This window comes from Rhineura floridana, chromosome 6 (genome assembly GCF_030035675.1).
Source record: "Rhineura floridana isolate rRhiFlo1 chromosome 6, rRhiFlo1.hap2, whole genome shotgun sequence".
NCBI classification, from domain to species: Eukaryota; Metazoa; Chordata; class Lepidosauria; order Squamata; family Rhineuridae; genus Rhineura; species Rhineura floridana.
Window position 1 is genome coordinate 49,057,472 of NC_084485.1, and position 18,808 is coordinate 49,076,279.

At 38.4% G+C, this 18,808-nt stretch overlaps 1 protein-coding gene across 3 annotated transcripts in view; it reads left to right on the forward strand.

The window, feature by feature from the left end:
* The window catches only part of RBM39 (RNA binding motif protein 39), a 47,011-nt gene that overhangs the window by 15,102 nt on the left and 13,101 nt on the right, over window positions 1–18,808 (forward strand). Inside the window, exons 4-15 of one of the 3 annotated variants that reach the window (XM_061631740.1) lie at window positions 3,970–4,164; window positions 4,766–4,831; window positions 4,968–5,018; window positions 6,856–6,973; window positions 9,835–9,987; window positions 11,000–11,137; window positions 11,840–11,905; window positions 13,720–13,924; window positions 14,072–14,149; window positions 16,165–16,197; window positions 16,991–17,066; window positions 17,159–17,264. In XM_061631740.1, the coding sequence (XP_061487724.1) occupies window positions 3,970–4,164; window positions 4,766–4,831; window positions 4,968–5,018; window positions 6,856–6,973; window positions 9,835–9,987; window positions 11,000–11,137; window positions 11,840–11,905; window positions 13,720–13,924; window positions 14,072–14,149; window positions 16,165–16,197; window positions 16,991–17,066; window positions 17,159–17,264 (1,285 nt within the window). Of the gene's footprint in view, window positions 1–3,969; window positions 4,165–4,765; window positions 4,832–4,964; window positions 5,019–6,344; window positions 6,396–6,855; window positions 6,974–9,834; window positions 9,988–10,999; window positions 11,138–11,839; window positions 11,906–13,719; window positions 13,925–14,071; window positions 14,150–16,164; window positions 16,198–16,990; window positions 17,067–17,158; window positions 17,265–18,808 lie in introns of those variants that run through there. The other 2 variants (XM_061631739.1, XM_061631742.1) reach the window with 2 other exon arrangements.

Here is an 18,808-nt window from a genome sequence, read left to right on the forward strand (position 1 = left end):
TCTTAGTAGTCTGGTAAATTTTTGTAGTGTTGCTGTAGAGCATTGTGAATTGTTGGCATGGATTTAAGAAATTATAATCTTTTTATTTCCATATAATTAGTTTTGGTAGTGCGCTGCACATGAGAAATAGTTTCCTTCCATTTCATTCTTCATAGTTAAACCTTAGGACTGATTGGAACTAAACTGTCATGTATAGCATGAGTGTGATACTTTATATGCTGTGTTGAATGATATCCTTGCCTGTAGCTTGTAAACCTCTGTTCTGTTCAAGGTTTTCTGAAGTGCTTCATTATTCACATTATCTGAAAGAAGCTTTTTCACAATAGTTCTCTGCTCACTTATATTTTAATAGCTTGGAGAACAATAATCTGCTTATCGACATCTTCTCATTGGGTGTGTTCACACACAACCATGGTTTAGTGTTACATGCATGAGTTGAAATGAGCGTGATTAAATTTCTGGACTTGGCATTCTCCCCCTCCCCTCTTTTCTGCACAGCTGGGAGAAAGATTTCAAGTGTTTTGGTTTACTCTCCATAAAGACTGGCTTGTTAGCTAGGAACCAGAGATTGATACAAAACAAACCCTAATTGGTTTTTAAAACAAGCCAGCTTCAAGCCATGGGTTATGAAGTTGGCTTGTTTAATTAACTAGAGTTTGTTTTAATTGCTGGGGGGAGTTAACAATTCTGAAGCTTTGCTCAGGCTTGTCTCATGTAGCGCTAAACCATGGTTAACATTGTGTATGAACAAGCGCCCTTTTTATGCTGATGATAGGATACCTATCTCTCAAAGTTCTAACAGATCCTTCAACACAAATAGGTTTCTTGTCATCAGCATAAAAAGCGTGCTAGTTTGCATGTTTGCTACAAGCGTAAGTCTTTCTGTATATTCACCAAATATTGAATGAAGATCATATGGTTATTTGATAAAAGCTATGCCATTTTAAGAATATTGCACTACTTTCTGGATAATCATTATAAGGCAATATTTACTTCTGGACAGAAGGAAATCAAGAATAGCTAATTTAGTTGGATTAGGCAGCCTACAATAGGGCGCTATCCAGTAGATATGAAACCACTCTCAAAGAGTAGGTCAGTATTTAAGTTCTCATACGCTGGGCTATTCAAAGTTTTGACAAGGAGTTTCTGGACACAGTGCAAACTGTATTTGTACAAGTCCACTTCTCCGTTTCATTATGTTAGGATTTGTCCATTGTAATGCTTTAAACAACCATTGAATTTAAGAAGTTGCATAATTGTATTTGCTCTCTTGTACTTCATTTACAACAGTAACAATTCAGAACACTGTTCTTAGGCTGCAACTTCTAACTGGCAGTGTAGTACAACAGGGTTAAGAGAAGCAGTTTGGTCCCTACTTATTTTACATAGCAGTTCATTATTCCTATGGCATGGACAGTACTGGGATGAAGTCCTTTGTTATGGGAGTAAACTCCAGCATTCTCCCAATGGCAAATGCAAGCATGCATTATATCTTTTGTATGTGATGGATTATCAGAAACTGAAATTATTTCATTTTGGGATGGAGAAGAGGGGGGAAATCCTAATTTTAAACTTGGGTAAATTTCATATGCTATATTTTACATGTTAATTGAAAAACAAATGCTCACATTTGATCATCTAATTGGACGTGAACATTAATTGTAGGTCCATCTTTGGACTTCTGTTGTTTCCCAGAGTGTCTTTTAAACCCCACTTTTGTAGTTCCCAGAGTAAATTTTTTAATCACCACATTGATGCTCAGTGCATAGCTGATGCAGGAGTCTTGCAGCTTAAAAAAACCCCAAACTAGAGAATTAACAACATTACCATTAAAAGGCAACCTTAAGCTACTAGGCTTGTAGTTTCCAGCTGTATAAAAATTTAGATGTTGCAACAATTCCTTAAATAGGCATTTGTTTTGAAACCTAGACATTTTCCTTAGGAAAGGGAATGTTGGAAAGATTTCACGTGATTATTCCTGTATTGACAGTTTTTGTCGTTTGGGAGTCTGAGAAGGTTTGCTTTCTATAAGGATGCTTCTTGAGGATATCTGACATGGGATCCCTGGCTGCAAAGAGGAATATCATCCATAATGTCTCCCTAATATCATGCTAGGTAATCTGTTTAGGTTTGAGTTGATTATTCATCCTATGAACTTCTGTAATTTTCATTAACAAATCGCAGAGTAGAAAAGGATAAATGGACTTCCCTAATTTTTTGGTCATTGAAGGTGTCTGATTCATAAAGTACTTGTCCTCGTATGTACAGAGTAGAAACCCATCACTGATACAAGTGGTACTATGCATTCATTCAATCTCTTGTTAGAATAGAATCTGAGTTGGAGCTTAACACCTGAATTTGATGCAGTTGCCCATTTCATCTTGTAACATTACTGCTGCACAAGGTTGAATAATCTGGTCACAATAAGCCTTGTGAAATGAAAAGTGCATATTGCAGGCAGGTATTGTCAGGGGTTAGGATAGCTAGCTTACACAACTATTAATAAATTCAATACATCTGTTAGCATTACAGCTTAATGCACCACTCTAATATGTCATAAACAAATAGAATGTTGTGAACATTTTTTCTCTCTGAATCCTTTAAAGCAGAAATGGGCAGAAGGGAAAGCTCACTGGTTTATTTGCAATAGATCTGCAACAGTTTCTGGCTCCAGTTGTTTAGCAGTAGTAAACCAAACAGGCTCTCTCTCCCCATTTATGCTGCTGAAAAAAAAAGAAAGCTTGAGGGGATTAGGAATGGATTTTTGTGTGAAAGGATTGTGAGTTAAGTTCTGGTACTGAAAAGAAATTCTTGTTCTGAGACGTACTCGGGGCAACCAGCTCCTTAATTCTTGGTGTAAGTCTGCCCCTTTATAGTACAAATATTGTTTGCCCCTGCTTTTAAGTGTACAGAGACCCCAACATGGGCAAAGATGTCTTGGGTAATGCAATACATTGGTTTCCTTTTGGCATATCATTTAAATAGTTCTTTGGGCCCCTATTTTTGTTACTTCTAAAAATACCTGGCATTTCTGTTGTAATTTAAACAACAGATACCACCAAATGCCTTAAAATATCTTAACTATAGGGGAGTAAATTATTGGCTTGGATCCAGATGGAAGACTATATTAGTGCTGTTTGAACCCTTGTGCAAGTGGCAGTAAAAGACTTCTCACAGTCCAGCAGCACAAGGTAGCAGGTATGGTGAATAAGGAAGATAACGCTATAGCATAAACTCTAGTGGACTGTAATAAGATTTTGAAAAGAGTTTATGTGAACAGAAACACTTCTCTGGATTTGGGGTCACTTTTCTCATGCAATGCTCTTCCGCTTGGTGGGAAACAGCCCTTCTGTGAGTGGAAGAGGCTTTCCGCTAGCAGACGGGCACCTTTGGATCTAAGTCACTGGCTCCAATGGGACTTATTTCTTCTCCGTTTGGAACATTTTTAGTACGAGCAGGCAATAGAGTGGAAAGAGTATCATTAAATGAACAGTGCAGAATAAACTATGAAGCTGACATTTCTACTGAGGAATTTGGTAGGTATAGTTATCTGCAGTTTAAACATTTTTGTATCTTATGTTGATAAACCTTTCCTGCTTATCCTAGGAGGGTGAGAGAAGTTTTAAAGAGTGAGACATCAATATGTTTGAGGATATAGTTATGAATGTGTGCTGTCACCTAGAGGGTCTATACAAACCCAATGCATTGCTTTTGCTTTTAGCCGCTGTATAAATGCATGGTCTTTAAATTTAGAGAGAATTACAAGAAATTATTTAATTTGATTACATTAAAAAAAACAAAACCACGTACATAAAAACTTACATTTATGCTTCATTTGTCTTAACTGACTTGGTTAGATTTTCTTAAGCTTCCTGCCTACCTCCTCCATAGTCTGATGTTAAGTGACTCTTATTGCTTGCTGCGTTTGAAAAAAAGGATACCTAAACTTGTATTGTCTTTCATATTCAGGAGAAAAAAGAGCAAGAGCAGAAGTCGTAGTCATGAGAGGAAGAGGAGTAGAAGTAAGGACCGCAAACGAAGTCGTGATCGTGAGAGGAAGAAGAGCAAAAGTCGGGAGAGGAAGCGCAGTAGAAGTAAAGAACGGAGACGCAGTCGTTCAAGAAGTAGAGAACGTCGATTCAGAGGCCGTTACAGAAGTCCCTAGTATGCTGCTCATGAAATTGCCATTTTAATCTGAATAAACAGTATTTTGAATGAGAGAAAGTAACTTTGATCCAAGTATAAGTTTTTAAAAAAAGAAATATTAAAGAATTTAAAGTCTTAATATAGCCATATAGCTTTAATTTTAAAATATCCATGTATATGCATCTTGGCTTAGGTTTTTCAAAATTGTTTTAGCACAGAGCTTAGAGAAGTAGACTCTGCATCTTTTTTGCCGTGTTGGAATGAGTAATCACTGTAATGGTGAAATAACCATCTCTGGTTTATATATAATGCCAATCTGGGATACACTAGTTCTCCTGACCATGAGGGGGAAAGGAGGGGAGACTGTAGAAGCCCAAGGCTGTGCTTGGGCTCCTTGCTGCTTATGTGTATTGCACTACATCATGTGAGAACCAGCCTAGTGTCCCAAAATGTCAAAAGGATATCTCATTTTGGACATGCTACACTTCTCTGCCTTGTGTGTATTTTGCTTGTATTCAAAACATACTTTTAAAGTGAATACCAATTAGCATTTCGTTTTAAGATTGTCCCTGCTGGTAAAAAGAACTTGCTTAGTAATACCTTTTTCTTTTTTATGCAGTTCTGGTCCAAAATTCAACAGTGCCATCAGAGGAAAGATTGGCTTGCCTCACAGCATTAAAATAAGGTCTCCTTTATTTATTTATTTATTCATTCATTTATTCATTCATTCATTCATTCATTCATTCTTTTATGGTAACCATTTAATTATATTGATGTGCTCAATACCTTCATAGTTTGATGTGTGTGTTTTTCTACAGCAGACGACGATCTAGGAGCAAAAGTCCATTCAGAAAAGACAAGAGTCCTGTGAGGTAGGCATTTTAATACTGCTATTTGAATTTGTTATGCAGTGTTGAATACTACATGAGGTGTTGCAGTTGCTTTCTGCACAAATCCCATTCTCAACTTGCAGTTTCTAGAACATGCTCTTAATATGCATGTTTTAGAGTGCTGCTCCTGCACACCAAGGATAACATTAATGCTTTAATTTGGCATGATTGGAGTAGAATGCACTCATTTTGTATGATTGTGTCTGTTCTCAAATATTGTGGATGTTCTTTCATTAGTGGTAGTAGGACCTTTTGCTGGTCCTTAATTAGCAAGTGGGGCATGTGTAATACACCTGTTTGTGAAGGTGACTTACTCATTTGACATTAATGGGCCATAGGTGTAGATTAATGCAAAAAAATCACAGAGGGAAAAAGGAAGAGGCTCTTTGTTCCTTTTAGCTATTCTCCACCTTCCACTGATGTGTCCCAGGTTCATGGAGACAGCCTCTACTGATGGAAAGAAGTGCCTGATCTGAGTAGAGTGACTATGGAATGTCTTCCTAAATTAGGCTTTATGGAGCTATTGGGACAGAGTTGCTGCCTACAGAGATTCTTCTTAACTGGCAACTGTGGAGCCAGTGGGCAAATGTCATGTTAGCCTCAGCCACCACAACCCCCCCTTCTAGTCCTTTAAGGGGGCAGTCCTTCCTCACGCCTTAATTGATTTCCTAAGGATCATTCCCCCACCAGCATCCCCCTTGGGCCGAGACAGTTTGCTTCCTTTCAGCCTAACTACTAATTTAGGGCTGCTGTGAGATTAAGCTTGTTCATTCATCTCTGCTGTCAGCTCTCAGCCCCTGTGTTTTCTGTTCTTTCCACCAATCTCCTGCCTGGCTTGTTCACATACAGGAGACTTGGTTTGAAAATAGGGAAAGTAATTATGGAATTAAAGAGTGGTGGAAATGTCAGGCATGGATTTGCAGTCTTGCAACTTGAGCATAGCCACCATAAGAATGGAGTGCTATTGTTTTAGGCCTTGCTCCCATACTTACTACAGTGTCAGATATGTGGGCATTTTGCAAGAATAAGAGGGAAATGTTGTTTGGAGGGAAATTGAAGCATGTTGTAGTAGCTCCTTTTAGTTGTAAAGCATATGATTAATGTATTTTTGTGTATAAAAATATTGTTCTGCTTAACCTTGATAAACATGTACACACCTGCAGTGGTATGCCTTATTTTTCTATGCATCATTGCATTTCTATTGCTGCCCAGTGCTATACTGATTACTGCCTTTGTATGGATAGAATATGGAAAGACATAAACCTGTAAAATGGCTGAATACGTTCTTTTATTTCAGACATATACAACTATTAAAGTACGTTGAGGTTAAAAGCATTTCCTTTCTAATGCTGTGATTAGGTAAGGTGTACGTACTTAGAAGTATGTCCATTAAAATAACAGATATTTCTAAGCATAGATTCTTAGAATCAGGGTACAAGATCACTAAAACATCCTTTGTTAACCCCCAGTACCTGCTCCCCATACCATATTTTGTCTTTTTCATTTGCCTTACACATTAGTATATTGGGGTAGGGTTATACATTACACAGGAAATAGCCATTTTCTGATGGCAATAGATTCTTTTGCAGTATAAATAATGAATTCTGAGACATTGACATATTAAAGGGGGCTGTAGATATCTGGTGCATTTGAAAAACAGGGGTACCTGTCTGCCTTACTAGAAGCATGTGCTACTTAAATTTTATATCTCCAACCGTGGTTGAACATAAATGGTCTTAATGAGTATCAGAATTAAATTTGTTCAAACTATCTCTTTTTAAAATTGAACTTTAGTGATCGTAACTTCTACTTTTTTCAGAGAACCTATTGATAATCTTACTCCAGAGGAGAGGGATGCTCGAACAGTGTTCTGTATGCAACTTGCTGCGAGAATTAGGCCAAGAGACTTGGAAGAGTTTTTCTCTACTGTAGGAAAGGTAAGTAATTAAGAGCTCTGAGATTTCTTCTGATGTCCTCCTAATATTTTTAAAGTTGAGCAGATCTTGTCTAGCTTTCTATGTATCAAATTGCTGTTTACGTTACTGTGGTGTATTCAAGATGGCTTGCAAGACTGAGCTGTTGAAATTTTAGGCCAGACCTATGAAAACTTCCACACTTGGATATACGGACTTATTTAAATAACACTGGCAAAATAAAGTTACAAATAGAATTGCCATGTTTCATTCTTTTGGCACCTGTTGGAACAATGAGAAAGTAGGTAACTTTTTGTGTTGACAAAAATTATAATTGGATCCTAAGCTGCCTTTCTGTGGAGGCTTCTAATAGTAAGGGGAAAGCCAGTTTTGTGAATTTCCCCCTCCTTCCCTTTGGAGTAGACTTCCAGGGCACTACAGGGGTGGGGGAAGAAGGGAATTGTCAAAAATTGATTAATGGAGCCTTAGGATCTATCCATGGATTGCTTATTTTTCTGATGGTGTAAAATGCTGAACTTTTTCAGTTGCGCAGAATTTGAAAACTTCACAGCTGTTACCACATCAAATGGTCTAGAAATATGTGCCTATTTTGCATAAGATTTACATGGTAACGATGACTAGTAGAAAATTTTGGCAAGTTATTTGAAGGAACCGCAGGAGGTGTTTGAGGGAGAGTAGAGTAGCTGTGTTAAGACACTGAAGCACCATTCCTTGAATATTGAAAAGTGTGATACTGCTTGTATGTTTTCATAAGTTTATTTGCAGGCATGAGAAATAGGACTTTAACAAAATTAAGATTGTTTCAAACAATATTTCCTAATTGGAAGGCACTCTGTAGGAAAAATGTGAGTAGTCATCTGTGAGTGTGGTCATGGCTCTTGACAGCATATTTTATTGTATTTAATAAAGTAGCCTCATAACCAGTAGTTTGAAGTTGGCTTATTATGAAACTGATCAGAATTTGTTTTAAACAGGACCCTCTTGTTCAAATATAATGTTAAGCCAAGATTCTTTAAAAGTGACATTAAACTCAGCAAGTCCTTTTCCGGGAAGAGGCAGGGGGAATACGTGATCCCAATGTTTTGCTTGGGTTTGTTGAAAGCAGGCCTGCGTGTATACAATGGTGAAAAAAGTTTGTGAACCCCTTAGGTTGTCACATATTTCCAACCTAAAATGTTAATAGATCTTAATCGAACCCCATAATCTAGATATAGAACAATAGCTAACCTGATTTAACAAATGACACACAAACATGATGTGTTTTCAATATTTATGTATCCACAGCTGATTCAGTAGTCAGTATCCTTGTGTGAAAAGTATGTGAATCTTTAGATTCAGTACCCGGTGGCATCCCCTTGAGCATTTCCTGTAACTGTTGGTCAGTCTGTCATTGGTTTTGAGGAATTTTGGCGCATTTCCCCTTACAGAACTGCTCCAACTCAGTGACATTTGAGGGTTTCTTGTATGAGCAGCTCTCCTCAGGTCCTGCCACAACATTTCATTGGGGTTTAGGTCTAGACTTTGACTAGGCTACTCTAAAACACAGAATTTCTTCTTCTGCAGCCATTCTTTGGTAGATCTGCTTGTATGTTTAGGATCATTGTTGTGTTTCATGACCCACTTTTGGTTCAGCTTCAGCTGTCGGATGGATGGCCTAACATTCCCCTCTAGAATCATCTGGTACACTGGAGAATTCATGGCAAGCCGTCCAGGTCCTGACGCAACAAATCAGGCCCAAACCATCACATTCCCATCACCATGCTTGACTGTTGGGATGACGTTCTTCTCTTCAAACTCAATGTTTGTTTTTTGCCAAACATAACGTTCCTCATTGAGGCCAGAAAGTTCTACCTTTGACTCATCTGTCCAGAGAACATTGTTCCAGAAGTCTTGGGGATCATCTATGTAATCTTTAGTGAACTTCAGACGGGAGCAATATTCTTTTTAGAGAGTAGTAGTTTCCTCCTGGATATCCTCCCATGAACACAATTCTTGTTCAGTCTTTTTCTTATTGTTGAGTAATGAACACTCAGATTAGCCAAGGTGAGAGTGGCCTACAGATCCTTGGATGTTACTCTGAGGTTCTGTGTGACTTCCTGGGTGATGCACCATTTTGTTCATAGAAAGATTTTGGTAGGACATCTGCTCCTGGGTAGAGTGACTGTGGTGAAAGCTTCTCCATTTGTAGACTGACAGTGAATTGGTGGAGCCCCAAATCCTTAGAAATGGTTTTGTAACCCTTTCTAGACTGACAAGCAGCAATAACTGCTTTTCTGAAGTCCTCAGAGATGTCTTTTGATGATGGCATGACATATTTCCACACAACCATATAGTAAAGACCAAACTCACAAAGTTTCTGATCCTTTTATAGGGTGGGGCCTCCCAAACTCACTCCTGCAGAGGTACCTATTTAGTTAAGCACCTAATTCTAATTATTCCCTTTCATTGAGCTGATGCAACCAGGGGTTCACTTACTTTTGCACCTACCCTGACTCTTACGTACTCATTGTATGCCTAATTTATACCTTTCTCCCCCCCCCCCACAAGAGATGAAATTGGTTAAGATAAACCCTACTAGATATTTAGAAAAGGACTGGTTTTCCTCAGATAACACGCCATCAGGAGGATATTGGTAAAACTATGTAATTTCTATAATTATCGTTAGGGTTCACAAACTTTTTCTTGCCACTGTATATTGCAAAATAGATGTCTGGCACGTGCTGGTCTTTACACAGTTCCTTACATGGATATGCTTTAAGAGCCAGGAAAATGAAGTGTGTACTAATTGCATGTATCTATGCAAAAAGGCCTGGTAAAGTGTTCACATAGATAAAACAAAGTTTTAACTGTTTTCATGTTTCTAGGTCCGTGATGTACGCATGATTTCTGACAGAAACTCCAGACGTTCAAAGGGAATTGCTTATGTGGAATTTGTTGACGTTAGTTCAGTACCTTTGGCAATTGGATTAACGGGACAGCGAGTGTTGGGGGTACCAATTATTGTACAAGCATCTCAAGTAAGTTGGAACTTTCTATTCTGCCTCTGAGAGGATCACTAAACCTTACTTCATGTGCTCTTGTCATTTAGACATTAATAGATCGTAATCCCAGCTTAGAATACAGCCAAAGAGATAGTTAGGCTCATACAAGGAACTTGAACGTGCCTACAGTAATGTTTTTGACTTTTATTGTTTGGCCTGATATCCTGCACCATATCTCAAACTACTTTTGAAGCTGAGGAAAATTTCAAGAGCACTTTGACAAGCAGACTCTAGGGGGCTACAGTTAAAGGGAAAAACAGTATTGGGTTCATGGCGCTGGTTTCATGGCTGTTTTAGATATTGGCCATGGTATTTAGTTATAAACATTTGTCCGTTGGAAACATTTTTATCTGTGCTTTCCATACCTATGTTCAAAATAATCAGTAGTTAAAACAGTAAAAACTATAATTGAAAACAGGTAAGAAACAGAGATGGCAGGTAAAAAATGTAATAAAAGTCAACTACCATGTCTGAATGCAAACTTTAAATGCCATCTACTTTAGTATTATAATTATATTTCTTACTCCTGCCTGTGCCTAGTTACTTTTGCTATGCAGAAAGCTTGGGAAGTGCTAAAGGTGGAATTCTCTTCTGCCTTACTAGACAATTGGATTTTTAAGATGGGAAATGGTTAATTGAAACTTGTTTGCTGTCATCTTCAATTGTTGTGCCAAATTCCTAATTGTGAATGAATAGAAGGCCCTTTGTAGGACAGTATTTTTGAGTGGACAAATAGAACAGTCAACATACAATGAGTTGGTGTGCTTCTGCTAAAATGCATATTTTAATTACTGTTTGCTTAATGTAAGAATAAAGTTCTTGAATGTAAGAACTTGCCCTATTTAGCGTGTGTGTGTGTGTGTGTGTGTGTGTGTGTGTGTATATAAAATTGCTTACAGTCTTAAGCATTCCTAAGTTAAAAAGTTGGACAACGAACTGAAATTCTGTTTAGTAATGTGTTCTCTTTCTAATTGGGTTAATTTTTCAGGCAGAGAAAAACAGAGCAGCTGCAATGGCTAATAATTTACAAAAGGGAAGTGCAGGCCCCATGAGACTCTACGTGGGGTCATTACACTTCAACATAACTGAAGATATGCTTCGTGGAATCTTTGAGCCATTTGGACGGGTAAGTTTTCTAGTTGGTTGGAGACAGCTGCATCCAGTAGTAGCAGCAGAGTGAAGAATTCCTGAAGGTTTTTACAGGGTGATTTATATGTTCTGACTAAGAAATGTTAGTTCAAATAAAAATAAATATAAATACAATTGTCAAGATCAGACTCGAATGAATAGCTTGTACTTCTACAGTGGCATATGCTAAATTATCTAGCCTGGTAACCATTGCAGATTGTGCAAATGGAGCTTCCTTCTGGCTAACTGAACTATCCTGTTACATCAAACCATGGTTTGGCACTATGGGAACAAGTCTTGTGCTTGCACACACACCCTTTTCCCTCCTGTTCTATGTTTTACAGTCCTGACACAAACCATAATTTGATGGTTTGGTTGTAAGTGCAAGTGATGGTTTGCTTCATCCAGCAAGTGAGTGAGCAGAGTGTCTGGGAAGAGAGCACTTAAGCATAGCACCAAAACATGATTTAGTATTATGTGAGAACAGACTCTATATCATGTTTTTGACATACACATTTTTCTTTGAGGCCTGAGAATTTCAGACATTCAGGGGAGTTAGTATAACACTCAGGGAGTATTCTCCAATTTGAATCATAGTTCTAGACAAACTTAGTTTTTTTTTGTCTTGCATCCCATTTTAAAAATAAGATTTGTATAAAGGGGCTTTTATATGCTAATTGGTATTCACGATCCTTTTCAGATTGAAAGCATTCAACTGATGATGGACAGTGAAACTGGACGTTCTAAAGGATATGGATTTATTACTGTAAGTGAATATTTAATGAGGCATATAGGGTCTGGGAAATGATTAACAAATCACACACTTGGTTACTCATCTGTAATGTACAGAGACTAATTAAAAGTTTTCAACCACATAGTCATATCCATGAAAGTAATTATTTCAGTGAGACTTCCTTTGAAATATGCTGAAATGTGGGACTAAAGAGCATTTTTTAAAAAAAGAAATAGGAGTTACCTTCTGAGAATTTGTCACAGGTAGTTGCTAGGACCTTGACTTTAAACATGTTTCCTTGATCACAAACTTAATTGAGATCAATGGAAAATGTTTCTATCGTTCTATCTTAAGAGCTCCATTTTTTCTTTTTATACTTGATGTGATCTTAACTTAGCTTTTGTTTACAAGTGTACAGTTACAGTATGTGCCACACATCTTGTAGTATCATAAGATACATAAAATATGCCCTGTAAGACATTTTAAAAAATTTAAAAGGTGTAAACATGAATAATTCTGAAAGTTGAAGTACTTAAAGTAAGAGAAACTTTAATTTGATAGTGCCAAGTTTTGGTCATGTTCACAATGATTTATTATTTATTTGTTTGTTGTATTTGTATACCGCCCCATAGCCGAAGCTCTCTGGGTGGTTTACAGTAACGATAGAACAATTCCAGTTTTTATTAAACATGAGCAACCGCTGCTGCTGAACCGGCCTTCAGTTTGAAGTGTGCTAAATTAGGATGGCTGTTTCACTGGCGAATAATGACATTCAGTAGAGTATATTGCTATGTTGATAAAGGCAAATTGAAAATGAAAAAATGAAGGCAATATTGTCCACAAACAGGAGTATGTCACTTCTTAAGGTATATAAAATTAGCAAATACAAACGTTGAGTTGGCAAAGTCTACAACCAGGTGCAAGTATGCTACAATACCTATTTTGAATCTCCTAGTAGTATGGTATAGCACAGTGGGGAGGAGAGCCTGGCTGGGAGTCCAGAGTCTGTGAGTTCAAATCCCTGCTTGTGTCTCCTGGGTGTCAAGGGCCAGCTAAAGATCACCCCCACAGTGAGTGGCTCAGGGGTTACGTGCCCTGCCACCTGTGCACCTGTGGGCAAGCTGCATAGTCCCAAGGAGCCCAGTTGCCCCCCAGCTGGCAGTTGCGGACAAGGAAGGGGCTGGCTTGTGCAGCTGTGGCAAGCTGAGCAGGCCCTAGCCAGCTGGGGAGGACTAGCCTCAGAGAGAGGCAATGGTAAACCCCCTCTGAATACCACTTACCATGAAAACCCTATTCATAGGGTAGCCATAAGTCGGGATCAACTTGAAGGCAGTCCATTTCCATTTTCAGTAGTTAGTAGTACTTTCTTGAATGTTCAGATTGCTTTGCATAATTTCCCAGCTTGTAAAGAAATATCCAATATCCATATAGCTGGTATGCTAAATCTGTGAAATGCTCAGAAGGTACATGGAAGAACATAACAGGCTTCCTTATAACAGGTCAGACCATTTGTCCATCTAGCCTAGTATTGTGTACGCTAACTGATAATGATTAGAGTTGTCTGCTACTTGGAACCCATTTTTTAACTGGAGATGCCAGGAAGCGCATCTAGTACTTGAAAAGCATGTGCTCTTACAATCTGAGCTAGCGTATATCTCATGTAAATGTCTGTGGGTTTATAGCAAATATGTCCTAGCTTCTGTCATACTAGAGCAATTATTTAAAGGACTTTGGTACTATTTTTATGACTGAACCTTAATAGGAAGTAGGTCATTTAAATGCTGAAATAGAAGCATCTGCTAACAATCAACTGTATCTTAAATGACCATATATTAATTTGTATACAGTTTTCAGACTCTGAGTGTGCTAAAAAGGCCTTGGAACAACTAAATGGATTTGAGTTAGCTGGCAGGCCAATGAAAGTAGGTCATGTAACTGAACGTACAGATGCATCCAGTGCAAGTTCATTTTTGGATAGTGATGAACTGGAAAGGACTGGAATTGACTTGGGAACAACTGGCCGTCTTCAGTTGATGGCAAGGCTTGCTGAAGGTAAATATATTTGTAAAAAGCAATTTTAATATTTTTTAGTGTTGCAGTACACTATATACCAAATTATTTCAGTCTAAAGCAAAGTTCACTGTTTTGGTTGATTATAGAGCACCCAGCACAAAATAGACTAATGACTTTCTATTTCAGGTACTGGCTTGCAAATTCCTCCAGCTGCACAGCAAGCTCTCCAGATGAGTGGATCATTAGCATTTAGTGCTGTAGCAGGTAAAATCTTTTTTCTAAATACTGGGGAAGTTAGTGTAGAGGAAGATAACTACTTACTCACCTAATTGATTGTGATATGTTTGCTGATTTGTTCACTTCTGCAATTTCCTATATCATTTTATTTTTATTTTATTTCAATTACTTATATAACACTTAATCACTGAAATTTCTAGGCAGTGTACAATCAGATTATTAAAAAGACATCAGTAGATAAAATCAATTAAAATTATAAAAACAGAAAACTTGCTTAATATGCCTGCTGATATAGAAAGGTCTTTGTCAAGCACCTGAAGTTCAACAGGGAAGGGGGCCTGTCTAATCTCAACTGTGAAGGAGTTGTACAGAATCAGGCCTACAATACTGAATGTGCAACTCCTGGTGGATAGAAGCCATGATGGACCACTGACAGAAACTCTTTCCTGAAGATCTCAGTGATAGGGCAGAAATGCAAGGAATCGGGCAGTCCATAAGCTATCCTGGACCCAAGTTGTTAAGGGTCTTGTAAATTAATACAACAACCTTGAACTTGCTCCGTTAACATGGGCAGCCAGTGCAAGCTTTTAATGATCAGAGTTGTGTTAGGAACACAGGAAGCTGCTTTATACAGAGTCAGACACACTGGTCCATCTAGATCAGTATTGTCTACACTGACTGGCAGTGACTCCAGGGTTTCAGACAGGGTTCTATCCCAGCCCTACCTGGAGATGCCAGGGATTGAACCTCGACCTTCTGCATGCAAAAGGTGCTCTTCCCTAAGCTATGGCCTTTTCCCTCTTGGCAGTAGTCTGTCCCCATCAACAGTCTATCACAACGTGCACCAGCTGGAGCGTCTAGACCAGGCTCAAGGGTAGCCCCACATATAGCACTTCGCAATAATTGAGTATCTAGGTTACCAATGCATGAATCATTGTGGCCAGGCTATCAAGAACAGCTGTAGTTCACATACCAGCCATAGCTTGTAAAAAGTACTCCCTAGTCATGAGGCTGCCTGGATTCAGGAGCAGCCCCAAATGACAAACCTGTTTTTTTTCAAAAGGGAGTGCAGCCATATCCAGAACAGGCAGCTGGTCAATCTCCTGGACACTGGAACCATCCACCTGCATCTTCCCAGGGGTCAAGCTCAGTTTATTGTCCCTTATCCAGTCAACTACTGTTACAGACAATGGTCTAGATCATGTTCAGCCTCTCCTGACTCAGATGTTAGGAGAAAACAGAGCTGTATGTCATCAATGTACTGATGACACTTTGCCCCCAAACTCCTCATGACTTTTCCTTAGGCTTCATATAGATACTGAATAGCATTGGCAACAAAGTCATGCTCTGCAGCACACAATAGCACAAGGACTGGGCTGCTGCTGGGAGGAAGGGCGGGATATAAATCAAATCATCATCATAATAAAATAATAATGAAGGACCATGGGGCTGAGATACACTCTCACAGCACTATTCTCTGTTGAATCACTGGCAAACACAACAGAGAAGTCACTTCACTGTTAGCTATTAATGCTTTTAAGTATTGACTAATTAGTGAATTGCACCCTGAGCTTTCATAGTGACAGCATATTGCATTAAATTCTACAGCATATTGTTACTCATCACTTGGTTGTGGATGGTAGCTATGTGACTGTCAAGACAAAGTTACCTTGGCACCAATTCAACTGCTTTTATGCAGCAGTTGCATATACAGCCTTAAAACTGCTCCCACTTGTCCCTATCTTGCTCTTCTGTGCTTTGTGCCTTCCAGCCTTGATAGCTCAAATTGTCTAATGTATGATGCATAATTCAAACATGTACAGGGCACATTTCACATAACCATTCTTGAATTGCTTGTGTAATATTCAAATGGCCTCTTTGCCTTAATTGCTTTCTGTCTGCTAGCTTATCCACCATACATGAACAGTATTCACAGAGGAATAGTTGATATTTTGTCGTGTGCTGTTTTTAAGAGATGTGTGTATGAGTCCATATTCCAAAGATGAGGATATTTAAATGTTTTCTATAATATTTTTCTTTAGATTTGCAGACAAGACTTTCACAGCAGAGTGAAGGTGAGACTGATTTTAAATATCTGTGAGCAAGGACAAGTACTCCTTACCCTCTAGTGAGAGAAACTGGCAGAAGCCTTTGACAGCCTCTAACAGTTTAAAAGGAACAACATTCATTTCTCCTGCTGTTTCTTTCCCTATCTTGAGACAACAGAAAATTTCCATTTCTTCTAGCCTAGATGAAGGAAGAAATAAACATATGACAATCTCCCTTCTTAAAGGAGGCAGGTGTTACCTTGGTCCCCAAAAGGGCATATTATTTACTTCTCTAGTGGAGAGGAATATATGCGTTTCACACAGTATCTTGTCCTCAAAGTGGGGTTTCTGTTGGCTATTCAAATTACTTAATATTTCTTGGTCATATACCTGTTGGCACATGACTTAACAAATTGAATTGCTGAGAAACCTCCATTTTATTTTCAGATTACTACCCTTAAATAAACACCCATGTAAAAAAGCTTTGAAATTAGCTTTGGAAGGGTAAAAACCAAGGAGCTCAAGCAGAAGAGCTGAATCAGTTGAAAAATCAGTTTTGTACATTGTTTTGGAGAATTCATGTTCACAGCTACAACTCCAGTTTTACTGATTTAGAATTGGAAAGACGCTTATTAGGAACTGTATTCTGCAACAGAACCAAATCCTTTTGTAAACCTTTGTTTTCTAGTTTGTAACTGTGGATTATGATACATTTTCAGTACAAATTTGATCTAACTGATATTTTTAAAGTTTTAATTATAAATTGAATTTTGTATTTCTTAAAACAAGGAAAAAACTTACACTACATTTTCCTCTTCAGTGTTGGCTGCAGCTGCTTCTGTGCAACCACTTGCAACACAGTGCTTCCAGCTCTCCAATATGTTTAATCCTCAAACGTAAGTTAATTTGGGGATCTTTTCAGCTTTGTTTCTCTGTTTCAGTATAAATACAAGGATTGATGCATTTCTTGTGGTTTCTTACTCTTCAGTGAAGAAGAAGCTGGCTGGGATACAGAAATAAAAGATGATGTGATTGAGGAGTGTAACAAGCATGGAGGAGTTGTCCATATTTATGTAGACAAAAATTCAGCTCAGGTAGGTTGCTAAAATCAGTGCCCAAAGATTACATCATTGTCTGTTCCTATACTTCTACAACATGTGGATGTATTACTAATAGTATAATCAAGTATTTGGGAATGTTTTATGTTCTAAAACAAACCAGACTAAAATACTCTGTTAGTATGATGTCATAAAACAGTGCTACTCTCTTGTCAGCGAGCAAATGTCTATACAGTAGGGCCCCGCTCATACAGCAGGCTCTGTTCCGGACCCCTGCTGTAAAGCGGAAATCGCCATAAAGCAAAACCCATTGACGATAATGGGACATGTTGCGTGAAAATGACGTCAAAATGGCGCGGGACAGAAAAAAAACCGCCGTAAAAACAGAACAAGCGCCTTAATGCGGGGACTTTCCCTAATTGAAAGCCGCTGCATTACGGAAGCGCTGTAAAGCGAAGCGCTGTAAAGCGGGGCCCTACTGTACAGCTATCTTTTCAATGAATATTCACATCATTACAAGATTAAAACATGAGTTTATGAATCCTGAATCGGCAGCTATAAAGGGTAGTGTGTTTGCAGTTGCAAATAATTGATATCAAGTACTGCGTAGACACAATCTCAATGCAAAACAAAAACATGAAGCTCGGAAACCTAATTGGACTGTCTTGAGTGGGGGTGCACTGTTGGCGAGTGCGTGCGTAGGTCAGACGTGGTTTGAATCCAAAAGCCGTTTAGAACAGGAATAAGACAGGCCAGGCAAGTTTCATGTAAGAGTCTTTACTAGGCAAAGACATTAGACACATCTCTCTCCATTGACATTTCTTCCCCCACTCTGAGTTCCTGCCAGTTCCCACCTTATCACACTCTCAGCCAGCCACACTGACCTTGATTGTCTGGAACTCTGTTCTCACAGCTTAACCCTTCTGCTTCAGGTTTCTCTCTCTCTGCTAAAAACCTTGTCTGTGAGTCTCACAACCTGCGTCACTGACCAACAGCCCCCACCTGAGACTTACAGACTACAAAACTTCATGTTACAATTATTACATTTCTACAACATTAACTTTTCATTACAAATACATATCAGTACATGGTTTGTGTTCTTACAGTTTCTATTTACAGTTTCAGTTCAGTTCAGTTTCTCTTTATTCTTTATTTACACAAGTTTCACAGATTTATGTTTGTTCACTTTTATTTGACAATACATTTACATTTCATTCCTCAATACAAAACTTCCACATTAGATCCATTGTTTCTTTATCTATTGGTCCCTCTTTTTCCCATTCTACTGGAATTTCATCTGTTTCATTATTCTGTTGTGTAACATTAAATGCAAATCTCTGAGGAGGTTGACCTTTCGTTTTTCTCTCTGATTTCCTGACATTATCTATTTCCATTTCTTCTTCACTCTCAATTTTATTCGGACCAGCACCACTAGTACTAGGCATTTCTGTATCATGTGTTGTCATGTCTTCACTTCTCAGTCTTTTAACTGTACGTTTGCCATGGATCAAATCTTTTAATGCAGTTTTTAATGGAATTTGCTGCCCGAAAGGTACATCAGCAGCTTCCTGTTTGCTTTC